This window comes from Cololabis saira, chromosome 10, assembly GCF_033807715.1.
Source record: "Cololabis saira isolate AMF1-May2022 chromosome 10, fColSai1.1, whole genome shotgun sequence".
Lineage (NCBI taxonomy): Eukaryota > Metazoa > Chordata > Actinopteri > Beloniformes > Belonidae > Cololabis > Cololabis saira.
In genome coordinates, this window is record NC_084596.1 from 9,616,810 (window position 1) to 9,639,712 (window position 22,903).

Sequence of the window (22,903 nt, forward strand, 5' to 3'; positions counted from 1 at the left end):
CTGTTCCTGAAGGTCATGATTCTTCGTTCTGGCTTTGTCTCTCTAACGTCCGGCTGTCTGAGTGATTTAAACCTCTGGCGTCTGTTCTTCTGCTCTGTTTTAATAAATCAGGAGTAAGAGCTGCAGGTTGATGGCTCTGCAGGGAGGTGGCGCCCTCTGGTGGCGCCGGCAGCTCACTGCACCGGCCTGGGGCCAGATTCCACCTTAAGATCTAAAATTAAGAAGTTCAAAGAAAGTTCTTAAGTGCAATTCCTCAATATTTTCTTAAAACCCGTCTTAAGAACTGTCATTTCTTATGAATTTCTTATTTTTCCTACTTAAGAACTTCTTAAAATATGTCATTGCATTGCACGCGCCAACAAACAACATTTATACAGGCTCTTTGTGTAATTAATTACAAAGTATATCCTCAAACTATGACCTACTAGTCTAAACTTGTCTAAAATGTGTTGAAAAAGGTGATTTAGAGTCTTACTTTTTCACAGAAGAAATTTTAAGACGGGTCAAGGTTGTCTTAAAGTTAAGAAAAAAGTCAAGAACAAATTTTAGAACTTTTATTTCAAGAATACCATTTATTCTTAAGTTTTTTCTTAAGAAGAAACTTAAGAAGAAAGTTGAGAAAATACTTTTTTTGGAGAATATGACTTCTTCTCTTTTTTCTTCTTAAGACTGAACTTAAGAAAAAAATGACACTTAAGAAGAATTTTTTTCTTAAGAATGTTTTGTGAATCCGACCCTGGTTGGTGTGTTTCTTCAGCTCTGTCGCCGTGACGACTGACCGCCCATTGTTCTGTGTGTGCAGGTTCCTGATCGTCCTGGGCTGCCTGATCCTGGCCATCCTCACCACCTTCAGGGAGCACGAGAAGGTGTCGGCGCACTGGCTGGTCATTCTGGTGAGAGTTCCTTTGTTCTGCTCAAACGTTCAGCAAACTGAGTTATAAAGATGCTCATCTCCAGCTGCTGTGAACTGAGCTGTAAGATCAGGTCTTGAAAGGAGCCGCGGTACCAGGTACCAGTCGGGACACCTCGTGTTCACCTGGGGAAACATCTCTTTACTTAGATCTATTTACTGCAGATCTTTACACAGATCTGGGCTTGTTCCCCCTGCAGGAAACCTTCGCCATCTTCATCTTCGGAGCAGAGTTCGGGCTGAGGATCTGGGCGGCCGGATGCTGCTGCCGCTACAAGGGATGGAGGGGGAGGCTGAAGTTCGCCCGCAAGCCGCTGTGCATGCTAGGTGAGGACAAACAAGAGTGTTTTCATCAGGTGTAGCTGGAAATGAAAAAGTCTTAAATTCCATTTTTGCTACAATAAGGCCTTTAAATGTCTTAATTTGTCTTTAATCTCAATCCAAGGGTCTTAATTTTAGAGGGAAAGTCATCGTTAACAAGTTTATTTCATCGTTTTGACGAGAATCTCCTGCAGAGGTTCTAAATTTGTGTTGCCAGGTTGGGCCCAATTGGGCAGAAAAATGTATATTTGTGCTGCTTTTCCTGGTTTTTACGAATTATTTAGCAGAAACAAAAAAGTTTCTATTATGGCTTTCTATTAAGGGTCTTAACTTTTGAATCTTAATTTACCCAGTCTTCATTAAAACGTTTTCTTACACTTTGAAAAGGGAAAAGTTTATTAAATAGTTCAGAGGAGAAATACATTTCTTTTCCCGTTGTTAGACACGCACTTGCTTGACGCCTCAGTCAGGGTTGCCAGGTTGAGGGGTTTCCCCCCAATTGGGCTGAAAAATATAGGGTTGATCAAATCGGGGCTGCTTTTCCTGGTTTTTACTAAATATTTAGGAGAAATTATTAACAAAAAAGTTTCCATTACGGCAGAAAAAGTAGAAAATTACACAATAAACTGACTGATATTTTATTTGCTTTAATCTACTTAATTTAATTATAGTCTTTGTTTGAAGACTGAACTTTTTTTGGCTTCATTTGCTTATGACTTGAAATTTATTCCGCATTTAATAATTGACTGTTTTAACATAGAGCATGTTTGATTCGGGCTAGATTTCTTAGTGACTGTTTTAAATTTTCTTTGAAAATGGTATTAAAAAGTCTTAAATCTCAACCCAAGGGTCTTAATTTTAGAGGGAATGTATCCAGTCATCATTAAAAAGTTTATTTCATCGTTTTGAGGAGAATCTCCTGCGAAGGTTCTAAATCTGTGTTGCCAGGTTGGGCAGGTTTCAGCTCAATGGGCAAGTTGGTAAAATTTGAGCTGCTTTTCCTAGTTTTTACTAAATATTTAGGAGAAATTATTCAAAAAAAGTTTCCATTCTGGCAGAGAAAAGTAGAAACGTACACAATAAACTGATATTTTATTTGGTTTAATCTACTCAATTTAATCGTAGTCTTTGTTTGGAGATTGAACTTCTTTTGGCTTAATTTGCTTCTGACTTGAAATTCATTTTGCATTTAATAATTTACAGTTTTAATATAGAGAATGTATGATTTGGGCTGGTTTTTCATTATTTTGGCAAGTTTTACATCACGTTTGGGCTGGAACCTGTCAGATCTGGAAACCTTGAGCTCAGCGCTGGATTTCTTAGTGACTTGTGTTTTTGGTCTTAAATTTAGTTTGACATTTTTTTTAAAAAGTCTTAAATTCACCTCGTTCAAACCTGTAGACGCCCTGGATGATTGACAGCTGTGTAATGGGTCCAAACAGATCAGAGACAGCTGGTCCACATGAGGGACCCCCAGACCCTTCTGGCCCGAATCAGAACCGAATCAGCTGAGAACCTCGTCTCTCTGTTTTTCCCGCTCAGACATCTTCGTGCTGATCGCCTCGGTGCCGGTGGTGGCGGTCCGTAACCAGGGCAACGTGTTGGCCACGTCTCTGCGCAGCCTGCGCTTCCTGCAGATCCTGCGCATGCTGCGCATGGACCGGAGGGGCGGCACCTGGAAGCTGCTGGGCTCCGCCATCTACGCCCACAGTAAGGTAGGACCGTGGAGGACCCGGCCCCGGGTCCTGGACCCGAGCCCCGGCCCCGGCCCAGAACACGGGTCCCGGGCAGTGTTGTGCTAGTTACTGAAAAATAGTAACTAGTTACTAGGGGTGTAACGATACACTAATCTCACGATACGGTACGATATTATAGCAGTATTTTTTTTAACAACCTTGAATGAGGAACATATGACTGGAAAAAAATGTCTTTTATTTGAAAGACACAAAATACAAAACAATGCTGTGCATTTGCCCTATTGTTACAGTTTGTAATGCTTTATAACTGTTTAAGTTTTAAAGAGAAAGCCAGTACAAATATTTTGCCACAAACTGAATAGTTTCTCTCATGTATGATTTGACTTTTTTCTTTTCCAGAAATTTAACAACTAAAATTAAATAAATAAATAAAAGTAAATAAATACATACAATTTTACATCATAAAAAAGATTGATTCATGCTCACCTTATAAGTGTAAGAGGAGATTTATTTTTGTTAAGGTTATTTTGGTAATTCAGGGTTCATTATTTTATAAATATATTCTTTATATTCTGATGTAAATCAGGGACTATAATGACACTAGTCAGTTTATCTGTAGTGATTAGTCTGTTTTAGATTGGGCGGAGTGATACGCCACAGTACGGCACTAGGTGCTGTGTTGATGTTCTAAAATCCTACACTGTTGAGGGACATTAAAGTACACTGGAACTCAGCAGAAGTTTCCCCGTGTTTATCCTACTCACCACCCCAAAAAGGTTTAATTTAATAAGGTAAGGCTTAACTCTACACCAGCCTTACATAAGTAAAAGTTCAGAGCTCAAAACGGGGACGCAAAACGGTACTAGTTTCTTCTGAGCGGAGGAAGATTTTGGTCCGCGGGTCGAGGCGCGGCCGTTACTAGTCAACACAATAGATTAATATTAATAATCCAATATCGCGATACAGTTTGCCACCTCCACGACACGTTTCGTGACGTTTTTGTATCGCGAAATTTCGTGGCACGATATATTGTTACACCCCTACTAGTTACCGTTACTAGTTACTTCATTAAAAAAGTAACTCAGTTAGTAAATCAGTTACTTAGACCAAAAAGTAATGCGTTACTATGAAAAGTAACTTTTTAGTTACTTTAAATAAAAACATTATTTTAAATGCTCCCTTGAATGCCCCTCTAGCCTTCATTTCAGCAGGTACTGTATGGATTTGCATTGTGCATCGTGTTCTGCATTCTGATTGGCTAAACAGTCTCCCCGCTTCTTCACTTCCTGTGTCAATAACGTTGGTTGCTTAGCAACAAGCTGAGAACGGCCAATCAGCTTCAGCAGCAGCTCAAGAACCTTTGATGAATCGTTCATTACAGTCTCAGATATAATCCATGGTAGCATGTCGGTTTAGAAGAATATTTTTGCCCGGAAGAAAAAAGAGCAACAAAATGACCCATAACTATTTTCTTCTCTCCAAAAAACACACCTGCACCGCGGCTTTAGGACAAAAAGACGACGCTTCGAGTCGGGATGCAGCGGCTCAGAAGAGCAGTGGAATACGTGTGAGGCGGGGCTGATCTCAGCAATTTGAAGCCTTCTATAATAATTGTAAAAAGAATTTCACTTATCATGGGTTCTTTTTGAAAAGTAACCCCTGCGAAAAACCAGGGATTACTGTAATGACAATATCTCCACGTTCCAAAACTCGCTTTCTCTCGGCTCATGACCGTCATGTTTCTGAACGCACACACACTACGTTTCCTCCGCTCTCCGCGTGTGGGGAAAAAAAAGGTTCACTGTATCCAGAAATAACGGAGTAACGCACCGTTTGGTAACGGTAACTGCGTTACTAAATAACGCGTTAGTCCCAACACTGGTCCCCGGTACCAGAGCTGTCCCCGTGTCTCTGCAGGAGCTGATCACGGCCTGGTACATCGGCTTCCTGTCCCTCATCCTGGCCTCGTTCCTGGTCTACCTGGTGGAGAAGGACGACGTGACGATGACCAGCGGCGACGGCGAGACCCCCACGGCCCAGGCCCGGCCGCAGGACTTCGACACCTACGCCGACGCGTTGTGGTGGGGGCTGGTACGTAGGCCGGTGCCCTGGGGGCATCACGGTGGTGGTGGTCAGAATCAGAGGTGACTCAGAATCAGAGTCTGTTACCACGGTAACCGTCTCTGTGATGAAAACCTGGTCAAGAGCAGGTTTACATCTCTGGTCAAAGTTTACTTTACGGAAACAGTTACCACGGAGACGGTTACCGTGATGTAAACCTGGTCAAGAGCAGGTTTGCTACTCTGGTCAAGGTTTATGTCATGGAGACGGTTACCACGGTAACCGTTTCCATGACATAAACCCTGTCAAAAGCACGTTTGCTTCTGTGGTCAAGGTTCACGTCATGGATTTGTTTAACCGACTTTGACATGAACCTGGTCAAGAGCAAGTTTGTTTTTCTGGTCAAGGTTTACGCCAAAGAGTCGGTTACCATGGTAACAGAGTCTGTGACGTAAACCTGGTCAAAAGCAGGTTTACATCATCACTCTGTTACCACGGTAACTGTTTCCTTGACGTAAACCCGGTCATGGTTTACGTCAAAGTGTCGGTTACCACGGCAGTTTACGTCAAATAGTATCTTACCACGGTAACCGTTTCCGTGACGTAAACCCTGGTAAAAAGCGGGTTTACATCAGTCTGTTACCACGGTAACCGTCTCCTTAAATTAAACCAGGTCGAGAGCAGGTTTGCTTCTCTGGTCAAGGTTTACTTCACGGAGACGGTTACCACGGTAACTGTATCCGTGACGTAAACCTGGTAGAAAGCAGTTTTATGTCACAATCTGTTACCACGATAACCGTTTCCGTGACATAAACCCGGTCATGGTTTACGTCAAAGTGTAGGTTACCACGGCAGAGTCTGTTACCACGGCAACCGTCTCCGTAACATAAAACTTGCCAAGAGCAGGTTTGTTTTTTCCTGGTCACGGTTTACATCACAGAGTCTGTTACCACGGTAACCGCCTCTGGTCCGGGAGGCGCTCGGCCGTCACCGCCAGCTGGTCGTCGGGGGTTACCGGCCCTGGGTAGATCCCTCAGGTCTGATTGACGGCGGTCTCTGTCCCCTCAGATCACCCTGACCACCATCGGCTACGGGGACAAGACCCCCAAGACCTGGGCCGGCCGGCTGCTGGCCGGCACCTTCGCCCTGATCGGCGTGTCGTTCTTCGCGCTGCCCGCGGTGAGTCTTCCAGAACCGGGTTCAGGCCCGGCGGTCCAGACCTCTGAGCTGCCTTTGTGCTCCTGCAGGGGATTCTGGGATCTGGCCTGGCCCTGAAGGTCCAGGAGCAGCACCGGCAGAAGCACTTCGAGAAGCGCCGGCACCCGGCCGCCGGGCTGATCCAGGTGAGACCCGGGGAACCGGACCGGGGGGGGTCTGGAACCATGTGACCACGGTGGTCTGGCCCATAGACATATCTACGTATCCGCCCCATGGAGCGCTGCGATACGTCAACACCGCCGCCATATTGGATGTTCAAGACTGCGCTGTAAACTAATACAAGTAAATGGACTTATTTTCATAAAGCGCATTTCTACAAAGAAATGTACGTTTTACGTCTCTTTTATTCATTCACACACGCACTGATATACTTGGGAAACAGTTAGGCACCAAATATAATATATTTAATTTTCTCAGATGGCAAAAATAAGAACTTTATTGATCCCACATAGGAGTAATTCATGCTATATCAGCTATAGAGAACAAGGTAGTGCCGAAAAACAATATATCGCCCCTCACAAAAATTGAGAAACATATTTTCTCACCAACAAAACATATTTAAAATTTTTCAAGTAAAAAAATAACTAATAATATTTGAACTATTTTTCTGACAATAAAATAACATTTGAACCATTTTTCAGACAATAAAAGCTGTTACTGCTGCTCAGTAGACACGTCATCGTCTACTCCATCCCGCAAACAGGACCATGTGATACGGTCGCGTTTTCATCCCTACCAGTATCAAATCAAATCAAATGGTTCAAGTGTTATTCTATTGTCTGAAAAAATGGTTCAAATATGTTATTTTGTTGTTTGAAAATTTTTAAAATTTGTTTTGTTGGTGAGAAAATATGTTTCTCTATTTTTCTTATTTTTGTGAGGGGGGATATATATTGTTTTTTGGCACTACCTATGAAATCTATGAAGATGCTTGGTATTTTGAGAAAAGTTTGTCCTTTTGTTCTTCCTTCCTCTCATTTAACTCCTCTCACTTAACGCTTTGACACATCCAACATATATTAATAAATTATTGATTATTCAAAAAAGGTTTCTCAGAATGATATCACATGCAAACAGATATGAGCCGTCTGCTCCCCTTTTCATTAAATATTCATTTTATCCGTCAATAAAATTAACATTTTTAAAACATGTTTATTTATGTTCAAATTTAAAAATTATATACAAGATCTTCCTTCTTCTTTTCATAATTTCTTTTGTGTTAATTCCGATATTCATTCTTATGCCACAAGGCACAAAGATGATTTTAATTTACTGTTTTGTAGAACTGGTAAACATCAATCTTTCATCATACAGAGGCCCTCACTTGTGGAATTCACTCAATAAATCTCTTAAATCATCACCATCCTTGCCAATATTCAAAAAACATTTAAAGAACTTTCTTATTGTTTCATCTTTGTAATGTTCATTATTTAATCTGAGTTACATTTTCTTGTGTTTTTTTGTTTTTTTTACTCTCCCTTGTGTAGCTTTGTTGTGTTTTTTATTCATATATGGAAAGGATTCTATATAAGCCACCAGGCTTCTTCCTTTCCTTGCATGTTATTTCATTGTTTTTCATTTTTTGTTCATATTTGTCTTATATTGCTAAATAAATAAACTAAACTAAAAACTAAACTGCCTTGTTCTCTATAGCTGATAGAACATGAATTACTTCTATGTGGGATCAATAAAGTTCTTATTTTTGCCATCTGAGAAAATTAAATATATTATATTTGGTGCCTAACTGTTTCCCAAGTATATTAGTGCGTGTGTGAATGAATAAATGAGACGTAAAACGTACATTTCTTTGTAGAAAGGCGCTTTATGAAAATAAGTCCATTTACTTGTATTAGTTTACAGCGCAGTCTTGAACATCCAATATGGCGGCGACGGTGACGTATCGCAGCAGCTCCATGGGGCGTCTACGTTTATATGTCTATGGTCTGGCCCCGCCCCCCATGTGACCAAGCTCTCCTTCTCCCCCCAGTCTGCATGGAGGTATTACTCCACCAACCCCATCAGGGACGACCTCATCGCCACCTGGAGGTTTTATGAAACCATCATCTCACTTCCCTGTTTCAGGTGAGGAGCTCTCCGGGTCTGGTCCGGGTCTGGTCCGGGTCCAGAGACCTGGATCCTGCCAAGACCACCAGAAACCTTCTGGCCCCCCCAGGGGTCCTTGAGGTCTTCGAGGTCCAGGAGGTGGAAGGACCAGGACGCCGGCTCTTGGCGTCCTCGATGGCCGGCGTCCTGGTCCTTGAGGACCTGGAGGACCAGGACCCCTCCCCTGCTGTACATCTTTTCTTTACATATGAAAGAGCATCTTACATCACACACTATAATAAACAGAAGCAGCTAACTGTTCTGGGCTTGGGTGGATTTGGGGGTTCTGGGGGATTTGGGAGTTCGGGGCTTCAACCGTATCTAACCATGTTTCTCTCCTCTGCTTCACAGGAAGGACACGTTTGAGGCCATCGTGAGGTGAGTGCTGGGTTTGGATGAGGCTCAGGGTGATGATGATGATGATGATGATGATGATGATGATGATGATGATGATGATGATGATGATGAGGGTGATGATGATGATGATGATGATGATGATGATGATGATGATGATGATGATGGTGATGGAGATGATGGTGACGAGCACGTAGATGGTTGGGGGGGGGGGGTCAAGCAGATGTAAACTCCAGCAACAATCAGTTGGATTTCAGTTCAGTTTGTTCTGAGTGAAGAGAAACGACAACCGACGTCTGAGAGGAGAGTTCTTGTTTGTTCTTGTGTGTGTTATGTTTGTGTGACGACCCCTGCCTGTCTTCTTGTTTTTGTGGGTTTTTTGTGTGTTTATGTTTGTGTTTGTTGTGTGTTCTTGTGTTCTTCTGTTTTTGTGTGTTCTTGTGTGTTCGTGTGTGTTCATGTGTTTGTCTGTGTTCTTTATGTCTATTTGTGTGCTATACAGGATTGTCTCAGAAAATTTGAATATGGTGATTTTCTGTAATGCAATTACAAAAACAAAAATGTCATACATTCTGGATTCATTACAAATCAACTTAATCTTAAACTGTAAGCCATAATCAGCAATATTAAAATAATAAAAGGCTTGCAATATTTCAGTTGATTTGTAATTAATCCAGAATGTATGACATTTTTTTTTTTTAATTGCATTACAGAAAATAAAGAACTTAAAGAACAATATTAAAATTTTCTGAGACAGTCCTGTATGTTTGTGTGTTCTAATTTTTTTGTGTTTTTTATGTTCTTGTGTCTTTGTGTGTTTGTTTTTGTGTTGTGTTCTGTATTCTTTATGTTCATGTGTGTTCTAGTGTGTTCTTTATATTCCTATGTGTTATTGTGTGTTTATGTTGTTGTGTATATTTGCCTGAAACCAGCGGTACCGTCTCGTTCTCCGTCTCGGGTCACCAGAGGTGTTGGTGTGGTTCTGACCGTCGTGTGTTTACGGGTGGCGGGTCGTCCTGAGAACTGGGTTCTTCGTGAACCGGGTCGTGTACCAGCTCCGGCCCACATGTTTCCCATCATGCTCTCTGGGACTGTCTGGTTCACACAGACCCGGCGATGATCTCTGCTCTTTGTGCGGCCCGGGAGCCGCCCGAAAGATCCTCTTCCCTTTCTGCAGCCTCTCAGCGCCGTAATGGGCCGGTCCGTCCCCGAGGCCCCACACAGGCCCGTATTGTGTTTCTGCTGTGGGACCAGAACCGGCCCGGGTCCGGTTACCCCCGGGGGGGGGGGACAGCTCGTCTTTGTGCTGCCGAAGACGGACGAGTCTCCTCCAGGTCTTCAGCCCCGGCACCGGTCCAGTCACCAACCCCACAGCTGAACCCAGTTCCTCTGGAAACCAGAACCTTGACCTCCGACCTGTTTGGGTTTCCTCTTCCAGGGCCTTAAAAAGTCTTAAATAAGCTAAAATAAGGCCTTTAAATGTCTTGATTTGTCTTAAATCTCAATCCAAGGGTCTTAATTTTAGAGGGAAAGTATCCAGTCATCATTCAAAAGTTTATTTCATCATTTTGAGGAGAATCTCCTGCAGGTTCTAGATCTGTGTTGCCAGGTTGGGCAGGTTGGGCTGAAAAATATATATCTGAGCTGCTTTTCCTGGTTTTTACGAAATATTTAGGAGAAATTATTCACAAAAAAGTTTCCATTATGGCAGAGAAAAGTAGAAACTTACACAATAAAGTTAAAGGGTCTTAATTTTTAATTTTTTAATTTTAGAGGGAATTTATCCAGTCATCATTAAAAAGTTTTCTTACACTTTGAAAAGGGAAAAGTTTATTAAATAGTTTTGAGGAGAAATACATTTGTTTCCCCGTTGTTAGACACCTCAGTCCGGGTTGCCAGGTTGAGCGGGTTTCCTCCCAATTGGGCTGAAAAATACAGGTCTGGGCAGGTTTATAAAATCTGCTTTTCCTGGTTTTTACTAAATATTTGGGAGAAATTATCAACAAAAAAGTTTCCATTATGGTAGAGAAAAGTAGAAACGTACACAATAAACTCACTGATATTTTACTTGCTTTAACCTACTCAATTTAATTGTAGTCTTTGTTCGGAACCTGAACTTTTTTTGGGCTATTTGGTGGTGTTGTGAAGCTTGAAATGTATTATGCATTTAATAATTTACGGTTTTAACATAGAGAAAGTATGATTCAGGCGGGTTTTTCATTTTTTCAGCGGATTTTACATCATGTTTGGGCTGGAACCTGTCAGATCTGGCAACCTCGACCTCAGCACTGGATTTCTTAGTGACTCGTCTTTTTGGTCTTAAATCTAGTTTGAAAATGTTATCAAAAAGTCTTTCATGGTTTTGAGGAGAATTTCCTGCGGAGGTTCTAAATTGCCAGGTTGGGCAAGTTTCAGCTGGGCTGAAAAATATATGTTTGGGCTGCTTTTCCTGGTTTTTACTATTTATTTAGGAGAAATTATCAACAAAAACGTTTCCATTATGGCAGAGAAAAGTAGAAAACGTACACAATAAACACACTGATATTTTATTTGCTTTAATCTACTCAATTTAATTATAATTTTAGTTTGGAGCCTGAAATAATTCTGCATTTAATAATTGACGGTTTTAATATAAAGAATGTCTGATTCGGGCTGGTTTTTCATTATTTCGGTGGGTTTTACTTCGCGTTTGGCCTGTCAGATCTGGCAACCTCGACCTCAGCGCTGGATTTTTCGTGACTGAGTGATCTTCTTTTTGTCTCGTCTTAAATTTAGTTTGGAAAATTATTTTAAAAAGTCTTTCATGGTTTTGAGGAGAATCTCCTGTGGAGGTTCTAAATCTGTGTTGCCAGGTTGGGCAAGTTTCATCCCAATTTGGCTGAAAAATATATATTTGGGCTGCTTTTCCTGGTTTTTACGAAATATTTAGGAGAAATTTTTAACAAAAAAGTCTCCCTTATGCAGAGAAAAGTAGAAACTTACACAATAAATTCACTGATATTTGATTCGCTTTAATCTACTCAATTTAATTGTAATTTTTGTTTGGAGCCTGAACTTTTTTGGAGCTGTTTAGTGGTGATGTTAAGCTTGAAATGTATTATGCATTTAATAATTTACGGTTTTAACATAGAGAATGTTTGATTATGATATATTATAATTTTTTCATCGCGTCTGGGCTGGAACCTGTCAGATCTGGCAACCTCGACCTCAGCGCTGGATTTCTTCTTTTTTATCTTAAATTTAGTTTGAAAATGGTCTTAAAAAGTCTTAAATTCCCCCTGGTCAAACGTGCAGACACGTGTGTTCTGTCCCGTTCCAGCCAGAAGCTGAGCCTGCTGGAGCGGGTCCGCCTCCCCACCCCCAGGGGTTCTGTTGGACTGGGCCGGCGGCTCACGGGCCACGCCGACTCGGTGGAGGAGAGCCCGTCCAGGGAGCCCAAACCCGCCGGCTTCAGCAACCGCGAGCGCTTCCGCACCGCCTTCCGGATGAAGGCCTACACGCTGCGCCAGAGCTCCGAAGGTCAGGCCCGGTTCTGGAGGTTCTGGAGGCCGGACCAGATCCAGCCTGGGACCCGAACTAAAGCTGCTTCCTGTTGGATTTGTTTCAGATGCCGTGGTGCCGCCGGACCCGGCGCCGGAGGAGCGGGGCTTCCCCCCCGAGATCCTGCTGGAGGAGATGATCCCCACGCTGAAGCTGGTGATCCGGGCCGTCAGGTGAGGAACACGGGGGTAGAGATGCACCGATCGGTATCGGCCGATAATGCCCCGATCGGTTGTGATCGCAGTTCTCAAAATAATAGTTCAAACGAGCCGATCTGATGACGTTTACAACAACAAACAACTGCCAGCGCGTGTGTTCCCACATATGGGAGTTTTACAATGTCCGAAAAGGACAACAAATTTGCATTTTGCTGTTTGCAAAGGAGAAACCCCGGGGAGGAATGTTACAAAAGAATTTCAACACAACGAAGCTGATAAGACATTTGAAAGTTTCTCACACGAAGGAGGATATTGAGTTTTCAAAGTTGGCTGCAGCTAAGACAGAGACAGAAAAGATGCAACGCCGCTAACTCACCCGTAACAGAGACCATTAAATGACAGCAGCAACAGCAAGAAAAATTAAAGCTGCAAGCAGCGATGAACGGGCCCTTGTGCGTGCAATTTTCACCAATAAAAGTCAAGGACTCAAAACTGAGTCCGATGAAAACACCCATGACTCTTTATGTCAAACCATTCAAAAGTTATGGCAGAAAGTACGAACTATCAAATATGGACCAATCAGATGAAGGGTGGGTGCGCTTTTTTGCGTCTATCGTCGCCAGGGTAACGCTTTTGGCTGAGAAAAGTAATGCCCATCGTTGCAGGATGGAGACGCACATTTTGATGTATAACACACCTTGGTGCACGTTACGGTTCGGGCGAAGAAGCGGCCAAAGCAATGGCATAAATTGCGCCAAAATTACACGATTAATTCAAAATGGCCGACTTCCTGTTCGGTTTCGGCCATGGCGCCAAGAGACTTTTCTTTAAGTTGCGACATGATACAGGTGTGTACCGATTTTCGTGCATGTACGTCAAACCGTATTGTGGGGCTTGAGGCACAAAGTTTTCTAGGGAGCGCTGTTGAGCCATTAGGCCACGCCCATTAATGCAAACCATGAAATATCACATTTTTCGCCAGGGCCTGGCTTGGTGTAAAATTTGGTGAATTTTGGGGCACGTTTAGGGGGGCAAAAGGCCCTCCTTTCGTCTTTTTTTAAAAAACGAGGAAAAAAATCCTACAGATACAATAGGGCCTCCGCCCTAATAAAGAACTACATCGTAAGGTAATGGATTCATAAGCCTTGATCATCAGCCGCTTTCTGTTTTAGAAGACATTGGGTTTAAACGCGCTGTTGTGCAACTCAGGTAGCTTGGCTGTCCAGTTATCGAAGGCTATTAATGAATATTATTAATAATTATTAATAATTAATAAAGTTGACTATTTATCAAATTGTATTATCAAAATGATAATAATTCTCGTCGGGGCACCACCCCCGGTGCCTTACTCCGGGGGAAAATGATAACTAAACAGCAGAAAATCAGTCTCATATGATTTGAATTATCCTGCATAACAGCAAATCCTACTATCACTTACAGGATAACAGTTGAAGGAGTGATATCCGAACACTAGGCTCTGCTTAAGCAATCAGTTTGTGACCAAATCTTGCATGAAACAACAACAACCACTCATTAAAAATCAATCAGAATTTATTTACATATGGGTATCAAAGATGATAAACAAATACCCAATAAATCCCGATGGCAGAACTTAAGTATCATAAAACCATTAACTAACTAGAAAAACAACAATCAATAAAAATGAAATGAAAGTTAAATGCATGGAATGAAAAGAAAAGAATCAAATGTAATAATAAACATGATATCAACGAACATGTACGGTTCAACAACGTGGGTGAAAGAAGGCTGCCGTATTTAAAGATGGCGGAACTGTAACCACGCCACGTGCACTTAGAACGGATGGTGATCCCGCTGTTTAAACCGTGATCAACTGACGAAACGGCGCTTTAAAACATGAATGACTAGCAGAAAGTGGTGACTACAAATTAATGACAACAGTCATGATGATAATGTAATCTCAGCTCTGAACACAGATTTAGCTCTGAAACACTCCCAGTTAAACTAATACACTCAGACTCAAGACCTCACGCCTTCCGGTTGGGATCGGGAAGCTGCGGGTTCTGTCGAGGTTCCAGTCCGATGCGGCCTCGTTTCTCTCGGCTCAACCATGCGGCTCGGCTCGGCTCAGTCCTGTGGAGACCCCACGGGCAGGACGATCCTGCAGGGGTTCCCCGGGGCGGGCAGCCGCTCAGCTTGCTCTCCACGTTCCTCCTTTGAAAAGAGATGCAGTCTTTCTGCGTCTCACAGCCGGGCAGGTCTCTCCGATCACGGAGCCGCTTGACGCGCCTCCAGGCATGCGAGGACAGTCCACTGGAATCAGGGCCGTCGCCGTCTTTCACCAAGGCGTGGGCTCACGCATCTGGAAGAATCTGGTTTCCGGGCTAAGGGAACTCAAGCAGAGAAAAGGTTAGGAGGAGCAGGAGGGCAGGAGGGCCGGAGCGCTGCCTCGCTCCGTGACCGCAGCGGATCTTCAGGCCAAGCTGGAGCGAGGGCATGCAGAGCATGGGCTGGCCGTGGAGCAACGCTCCGCTGGATCTTCTCTCCCCCCTCCCAGGGGGGGAGGAGGAGATGGGATCTTTGGCACGCAGCCAAAGGTCTAGCTGCTCAGGATGAGAGGTTGATCGGAAGAGAGAGAAAGGGAGCAGCGGCAGGGTTTTGATCCTACGCGTGCTGCGGTGACGTCATCGGTGCCTCGTTTGTGATTGGATGCGCGCCGCTTGTAGGCGCCGCCCCATCCTGCAAGGCATGCTGGGATTGTAGTTCATGGCACGGCGGCCATTTTAGGAGGCCCATTAAAGCCGGTTTCAGACTTGGGGGGTTGACCAGGGTTTCAAAGTTTTCTTCTGTTCAAAGGGGGAGCACCCCCCCCTCCGAGGCCTGGTTTACTGGGTTTTGCTGTCCTGCTTTGATCTGCCATGCAGCGGGGGTCGTAAACGGACTATCTCGAGCCCGGCCGAGATAACTAGAAGTTAGCAGCAGGGGGTCATAAAACTGACTTCAGGAAGAAGGGCCGAGTCTGGCCTTACTGGACTTCATAATCACAATATATATATATATATATATATATATATATATATATATATATATATATATTTATAAGTTCAGAGTTCACATGGGCGACACACAACAGCGCCATTAGCAGCTTGGATCCGCGTAGCGCTGCCGCGTCGTAAATGTTTCACTGATGAATGTCCGCCGGAGTTAAACCAGAATATATAGTTACATCCAACCCCTAACCCTCACTAACCCTCATGCAGGACGACAGTCGTGTCAGTCGCTTCACGGGTGACATTTGTAGTTCTAGTGTGAAAATTTTCCTCACACGCGGCGGATGCTATCGCTAAAGCTTTAGCAAAACTTAATAATTCATAATTATTTTTTTATTTTAAGATTTAATTCCTTTTTCCACAGGAAAACTAAGGTTTATAGTTTACAGCTTGTATCAACTCTAAGAGAGTGACATGTCTGCTGTTGTCTGTGTTGCTGCACATGTTGTACATAAGTATTACCACAGGAAGCTTAAGCTAGTAAGCTACACTAAAGGCTGAATTATGGTTCTGTGTCAAATCGACGCTGAGCCTACGCCGTCACCGTGACGCCGTCGTGAACCCTTCGGACTTTTCCGTTACTCCATTTCGCCGCGGTGCAGTACCCCCCGCAACCGCTAGGGGGGTGCGATCTTTTCCCTGAATGGTTTATCCGACTTTTCCGGTCACAGTGAATCAAAGAGATAAGGACAACTATTGTGCAAAAAACCAAAACAACAAAAAAAATCACACATACACGAAGAAAAAAGCGCTGAAAGTTCACGACTGCTTCAAACCGGAAACTGGAAATGCGTTGCTACCAAGCGAACCAATCACAGTCCTCTCTGTCTGCGTCTGGTCTGTCGCCTCGACGTGTAGTTACAATTTTTGGGAGGTGCACGTCAGTGACGGCGTCAGTGACGGTGTGGGTTACGCGACACGGCGCAACCTACGGCGTAGGCACGGCGCTGATCTGACGCAGAACCATAATTCAGGCTTTACTCTTTGTAAGCTGAATCTAAGTCTCTCTAAGAGTCTCTAGAGGGTGAAATATCGCATATTGCCTCAGCCTGAAATAAAACAGACAATTCATGATACTTTCTCATCTCCTAAGAATGATACATAGTAATACAATGTCAGTGTTGTACATGAGACAACAATATTGAAGAATTTATGGATTTCAAGCTGTGATCAGTGATCGACAGATACTGATTTTGGTGATCGGTCCTCAAAATCCTGATCGGTGCATCTCTAGTCCGCGGGCCTGCGGCCGACACAATGCAGGAACCCGATCCGGCGGCGGGGCCCGAGAGATGAGTGACGGACCCGTGAAAGAGCTTCTTCCTCCTCCCACTCCTTTATACCGGGGCTGAATGGGTGAATGGGAGGCTCAGATCGGTGGGTGGGGGGTCTGGGATCAGGAGCTTTCAGAGAACTGAAAGGAGTCCTGTTTGACCTCAGGTACGAGCACTGGAGAGGCTCCTCTGCAGGAAGGCGTCATGTGACTCTTAGAACAGGGCCGGCCCAAGCCTCCATGGGCCCTCTATTACTGCCAATAATGCTGATTATTGATCATTCACACACCCACTATCAACTTATTTCATGTTCTTCCCTGTCATTACAAATACACTTGTAAAACTAGAGGTAAGAACGTTTTGTTATAGTTAGATTGTAATCCACAGTGATTTTAGACCATGGAAGCTACAACAGATTAACAAACTTGCAGAAAAATCTTTCAGTTAATATTTTGCAAAGTCAGCAACTACTGGCCACACAGAGAAGCAACAGATAAAAGGTCAAAGAGCTGCACAGTTGCAGCAGTGTTGTTTCCATCATCCTATTGTCAGCCTGGCAGGTTTTTACCATCTATGGTTTTTAATCTGAAATGGGAGCAAATTCAGCTACAACAGCGGCCTGGGGTTGATTTACACTTAATATTTAAAGTGATATAGTACTAAATGTGATACTGAGTGTCATCTACAGTGTAGGCCTACTAAAAGAAACAAAATAATCAAATAGATCATTTATAAACCATTTACTGTAAACGTGTTATCTACTTTATTTTTGGTTTTAAATAAACAGCAATGTGCTACAACGAACAATTTGAAGTGAAACAAATTAAGTGCAACACCAAAGTACTACAAAAACTAGAACTATAATTAAAATCACTCAACTTAGATAAACAGTACCTCGTCAATATGTTCTCCATATAAGAATAATGTTCATCTTTCATCCTCTTCCTCTTTCTTCTGGGGCAGAGTTCACAGACTTACCACTCACACACACACACAATGATAAATACACCTCCCTCATTCTTCAACACCTTCCTTGCCCCCCCACCAGCACCCCCGCTCCCTCAACACATGCAAATCTTTGTTATGATGTTGTTAAATTTGTTATTAGTATGTTGCTTTTCTGGTGCTGAGGTGTTTTTTGCACCTTCACAGTGTATTTATACAGTGTGAAGATGCCTCTTCTCCCTCCTCCTTCCCAGTGTCTTCCTTTCTCAGCTAATTGGACCAGTGTACCGAGGTCATATGTTGTCATCTGTTTTCCTTTTCTTCTGTTGTCTTGACGGGTTGTACTGGCAGTGATTTCACTGCTCAGCAATTAATACGGCTCTAATCTAAAGTCTGATCACAGACCTTGTCAAACCTGAGGTTGTAGCTGGTATCAAACCTGTGTTTGACTCCTTGGTTAAAACAGGAGTCATTGTTCCCCTGTTGGTTCACCTTTGTTTCCTGAGACAAAGTTCAACCTGATGAAAGGCGTTTTGTTCAAGATCTGCAAAGTGTTAATGCAGCAGTTGTTGGGCGTCGCTTATGTCGCGTCGACATAAGTTAATTTGTGTGTTTTTGTCGCCTAGCAATTAATCGAAGAGTGGTTAAATTGTTAGCTTTTGTTTTTAGGTACAGTGTACATACTGAAACCTAACTAACCTCTCCTTTTATCTTTCATCTACCACACTTTAAGAGTGACATCACTGTGTTAGGTAAATGAATGATGTTATTGCTTTGAATATGTTTTTCTTTTCATATTTTTGTGCATTACTCGCCTAGTGGAGGTAACCAGGCCAGCTCACGCCCTCAATCGGATTTCATGATCACATGGACTCGGACCGTTTTGTTTTAGCTCCGACGCGGACCCTGCAGTCCTTCATCGGATCTAAAAGGGGGATGTTGGGCGTCGCCCATATGCCCATGTGAACTCTGAACTTATAAATGTATATGAACACTTTCAGGATTATGAAGACCAGTAAAGCTAGACTTTGGCCCTTCTTCCTGAAGTCAGAGTTTATGACCCCCTGCTGCTAACTCCTGGTTATCTCGGCCTGGCTCGAGATAGTCCGTTTACGACCCCCGCTGCATGGCCCAGATCAAAGCAGGACAGCAAAACCCAGTAAACCAGGCCTCAGAGGGGGGTACTGTCTCTTTGAACAGACCCAAAACCTATAAATACCAGCAACCCCCCCCAGCCTGAAACCCGCTGTAATGTGCCTCCTAAAATGGCCACCTTGCCATGAACTACAACCCCCAGCATGCCTTGCGTGGGGGGGGCGGCGCCTACAAGCGGCGCGCATCCAATCGCAAACGAGGCACCGATGACGTCACCGCAGCGCGCGGAGGACTCAAATCCCTCGGTTGCTCCCTTTTTCTCTCTCTTCCGATCAACCTTCCATCCTGAGCAGCGGGACCTTTTGGCTCCGGGCCAAAGATCCCATCTCCCTTCTCCCCGCCGGCTGGGGGGAGGCGGAAGGCCTGCAACGGACCGGGCCTGCGGAGCTCCGGCTCCCATTGACTCTTGGTCTCAACTTTTCATCCGGAGCTCCGACTCCCGCCCCACGTGTCCCCGGTCCGGAAGCTGGAAAGGGGGGGGAAGCCGCTTCGAAGCTCGGGCCCTGGTCCAGGGTGAGACCCGTTCCTCTTTCTAACTTCTCTCTCTGCTCTCGAGTTTCTCCTGGAAGGACCTGTGGCCAGCCTGCCCAGCGCAGACCGCGACGCATCCCGCCGCCCCTTCCGGGGCCACGCACTCATCAGCCCGACGGGCACCCGAGACGACGTGAGAGCCTCCGACCGGGGGGGGAGCGCCGGCTGCTGCACGCTGCACCACCGTCCTCTTTTGATTCCAGAGTCAGGGGGAAGAGCAGTAGAGACGGGAGACCTCTTGGGTTGGGGACTCCGACCAAAAGACCCGGCAGGAACCCCTGATCGGCACCCGGAGACCCGAGGAGGCGTGAGGTTTTGAGACCTGGGTGTATTAGTTTAACTGGGAGTGTTTCAGAGCTAAATCTGTGTTAAGAGCTGAGATTACATCAGCATCATTATCATGACTGTTGTCATTAATTTGTAGTCACCACTTTCTGCTAGTCATTCATGCTTTAAAGCGCTGTTTCGCCAGTTGATCACGGTTTAAACACCGGGATCGCCATCCGGTCTAATTGCACGTGGCGTGGTTACAGTCCCGCCATCTTTGTGCAGCCACCATGTTTTAAACCGTAGACGTTCTTTATCATCTTTGTTATTGCTTTGATTTCTTTTTTTCATTCCATGCATTTAACTTTCATTTCATTTTTATTGATTGTTGTTTTTCTAGTTAATTAATGGTTTTATAATAACGTAGTGTGCCATCAGGGTTTATTCGGGTATTTATTTACATCTTCTTTGATACCCGTATGTAAATAAATTCTGATTGATTTTTAATGAGTGGTGGTTGTTATTTCATGTAAAATTTTGGTCATATCTGATTGTTTGAGCAGAGCCAGTGTTCGGATCTCACTCCTTCAATTGTTATTCTGTAAGTGATAGTAAGATTTACTGTTCTGCAGGATAATCCTAATCATATGAGACTGATTTTATGCTGTTATCATTTTTCCCTGGATTAAGGCCCCGGGGTGGTGCCGCTACGAGAATTATTATCATTTTGATAATTCAATTTGATAAATAGTCGACTTTATTAATTATTAATAATTCTTTAATAGAATTATTATTAGCCTTCGATAACTGGACAGCCAAGCTACCTGAGTTGCACAACACAGTTCAACCAAGGCCTTAGCTTATATCAGGTACCGTCAGATGCCAAATATGTTTCTGCAGTGGATCTCTCAAAGGCGTTTTTCTCAGTTCCTGTTTTCCCTGATACTCAGTATTGGTTTGCTTTTACTTTTGAAGAAAAGACTTTCACGCCACTTTGTCAGGGTTAATGTGAAAGTCCCACAATTTACAATTATGCTCTAAAACAAAGTCTTGAATACATAAATTTAGCTTGGCTTAGTTTAGCTTATTTTATCAACAAAACCGGTTCTCAGCTTTTTCTTCTGGAAGGATCTTCACACCTCGTTGTTCTTGTTACAGCTCTGGTGTTAACTTCAGCCAATGAACCTAAAGTTTCTATACAATTGATTTAAAAGCCTTTTCTAACCTCATCCGGTCGAGTTCACCTGATCAGACTCCGGATATTAACTCGGCCTGCTCTCGAACCCGCCCTCATGAGGCTCTGGTCGTCACGTTAACTGAAACATGTAAACAAACTCCGTTCATCGTCTTTCATTGGGTTTTACAAGCGGCGGTACATTTATGCTGTAGTTACACCCCCAATCCGCTAGAGGGCAGCAGTATTCGAATGCTGTTGGTTCAAATGGTTTGAAATACCTACAGCGAGAATGCTGATCGTTGCATCAGGCAGTTTCTGTCAAGGTTGACATTCCCCCCTGCCTTCAGTTTCTGTCTTGCCCCGCCTGTGTCCCATCTGCCCTGATTGTGTCTGCACCTGTGTCTCGTCATGTCTCGTTATCCCCTCAGTATATCTTGTCTTGTCATTCCTTTGTGCCCGGTCGGTCCGCACTGTTTCCACCTCCATGTCTCCTCGTAGTTTTTTGATCCCTGTTAGTTTTGTGTTTTTTCATCCTGCTCTGCAGCGCCTTGTTTTTGCTTTTTTTGTGGAATAAATCCTTTTGTTGCCTCCAGCCTCCCTCTGTCTCCTGCACTTGGGTCCTAGAAAACCGTACCATGACAGTTTCAAAGGTTTGATGTCGGACTCTCTCTGCACGTTTTTTACAAGAACGTGGAGTTAGAGGGTTGGTCTGCTTTCATAATCTGACCCCACGTGTCCAAATGTGATTCGACGTGTCCAATGTGACCTAACGTGTCCAAATATGTCCAAATATGACCCAATGTGTCCAAACATGTCCAATGCGACCCCACATGTCCAAATTGACCCCCCGTGTCCAAATGTCTCGTGTCTCTCTGACGCCGTTACGGCTAAAAATGGGCTTTAGTCGGCGATTCCAATTTCAAAACATTCCCTATGTGGGTAACTGTCGTCCCGCAGGATCATGCAGTTCTTGCTGAACAAGAAGCGGTTCAAGGAGACGCTGAGGCCGTACGACGTGAAGGACGTGATCGAGCAGTACTCCGCCGGACACCTGGACATGCTGTGCAGGATCAAGTACCTGCAGACCAGGTGAGCCGCCGCCTCGGGGGCTGGACGGGGGATTGGGGGCTTGTCCGGGAGCTCAAATCTTCTCTTCTCTCTCAACCTCTGCCTTCTCTTTCCAGGATCGACATGATCCTGGCCCCCGGACCCCCCCTCACGCCCAAGAACAAGAAGACGCAGAAGACGCCCTTCGCCTACCCGTCCAACCAGTCCCCCAGGCACGAGCCCGACCTGGCCAAGGCCACGCCCCCGCCCGAGGCCGAGGACATGAGCATGATGGGTCGGTTCGTCCGCGTGGAGAGGCAGGTGGAGGACATGGAGAAGAAGCTGGACTTCCTGGTGGACATGCACATCCAGCACACGGAGCTACTGCAGGTGGACGCTGCCGGCGCCGCCCACATGACCCTGGAGACCTGCGCCGCCACGGCGACCGGCGAGGTCCGCCGCGTCTTCCTCAACTACTCGGAGGCCTTCCCGGGCATGTCGTACCAAGGGGCCGCCACCGCTGCCAAGGTGGGGGCGGGGCGAGGAGGCCGGGAGGGGGCGGGGCTAGCGGGGCCGGCGGCCCAGCGACGCCCCCTCCCGGCGGCCGTCCCCACGTACGTGGAGCGCCCCACGGTGCTGCCCATCAGCTCGCTGCAGGATCTGTCAGGGGCGCCGGGCAGGACCACAGGGGGGAGGGGGCCGGGCGGCGACTCGCCGCTGTCCCTGCTGTCCGTCAACCACGAGGAGCTGGAGCGCTCGCCCAGCGGCTTCAGCATCTCCGGGGAGCGGGAGGAAGGGGCGGGGCCTTCGCCGGGGGAGGGGGCGGGGTCCGGCGGGACCAGCTGGACCCGGCCGCGGCCCAGCTACCTGGCAGAAGGCGAGACGGACACGGACACGGACCCCTTCACGCCCAGCGGCGGCGCCCTGCCCCTGTCCTCCACCGGCGAGGGCTTCGGCGACGCCGTGTGGAGCACGCCGCCCTGAGGGGGGGGCACACGCCCGAGACCCGAACCCATGCCTCTAAGCCCCGCCCTCGGGAGGCGGGGCCAACCTGCCTAGAGCGAGGCCGATGCCCTTTCAGCCGGGGCCACGGCAACAAGTCCTCCCCCGGAAACG

At 45.2% G+C, this 22,903-nt stretch overlaps 1 protein-coding gene across 1 annotated transcript in view; it reads left to right on the forward strand.

Moving 5' to 3' along the window:
* The window catches only part of kcnq3 (potassium voltage-gated channel, KQT-like subfamily, member 3), a 134,664-nt gene extending 111,761 nt beyond the window's left edge, over window positions 1-22,903 (forward strand). The window contains exons 2-13 of the mRNA XM_061730975.1: window positions 803-893; window positions 1,111-1,237; window positions 2,774-2,946; window positions 4,846-5,019; window positions 6,058-6,168; window positions 6,237-6,332; window positions 8,195-8,289; window positions 8,662-8,688; window positions 11,984-12,183; window positions 12,272-12,377; window positions 21,698-21,829; window positions 21,925-22,903. Coding sequence (XP_061586959.1) covers window positions 803-893; window positions 1,111-1,237; window positions 2,774-2,946; window positions 4,846-5,019; window positions 6,058-6,168; window positions 6,237-6,332; window positions 8,195-8,289; window positions 8,662-8,688; window positions 11,984-12,183; window positions 12,272-12,377; window positions 21,698-21,829; window positions 21,925-22,771 — 2,179 coding nt within the window. The 3' untranslated portion in view covers window positions 22,772-22,903. The remainder of the gene's footprint in view (window positions 1-802; window positions 894-1,110; window positions 1,238-2,773; window positions 2,947-4,845; window positions 5,020-6,057; window positions 6,169-6,236; window positions 6,333-8,194; window positions 8,290-8,661; window positions 8,689-11,983; window positions 12,184-12,271; window positions 12,378-21,697; window positions 21,830-21,924) is intronic.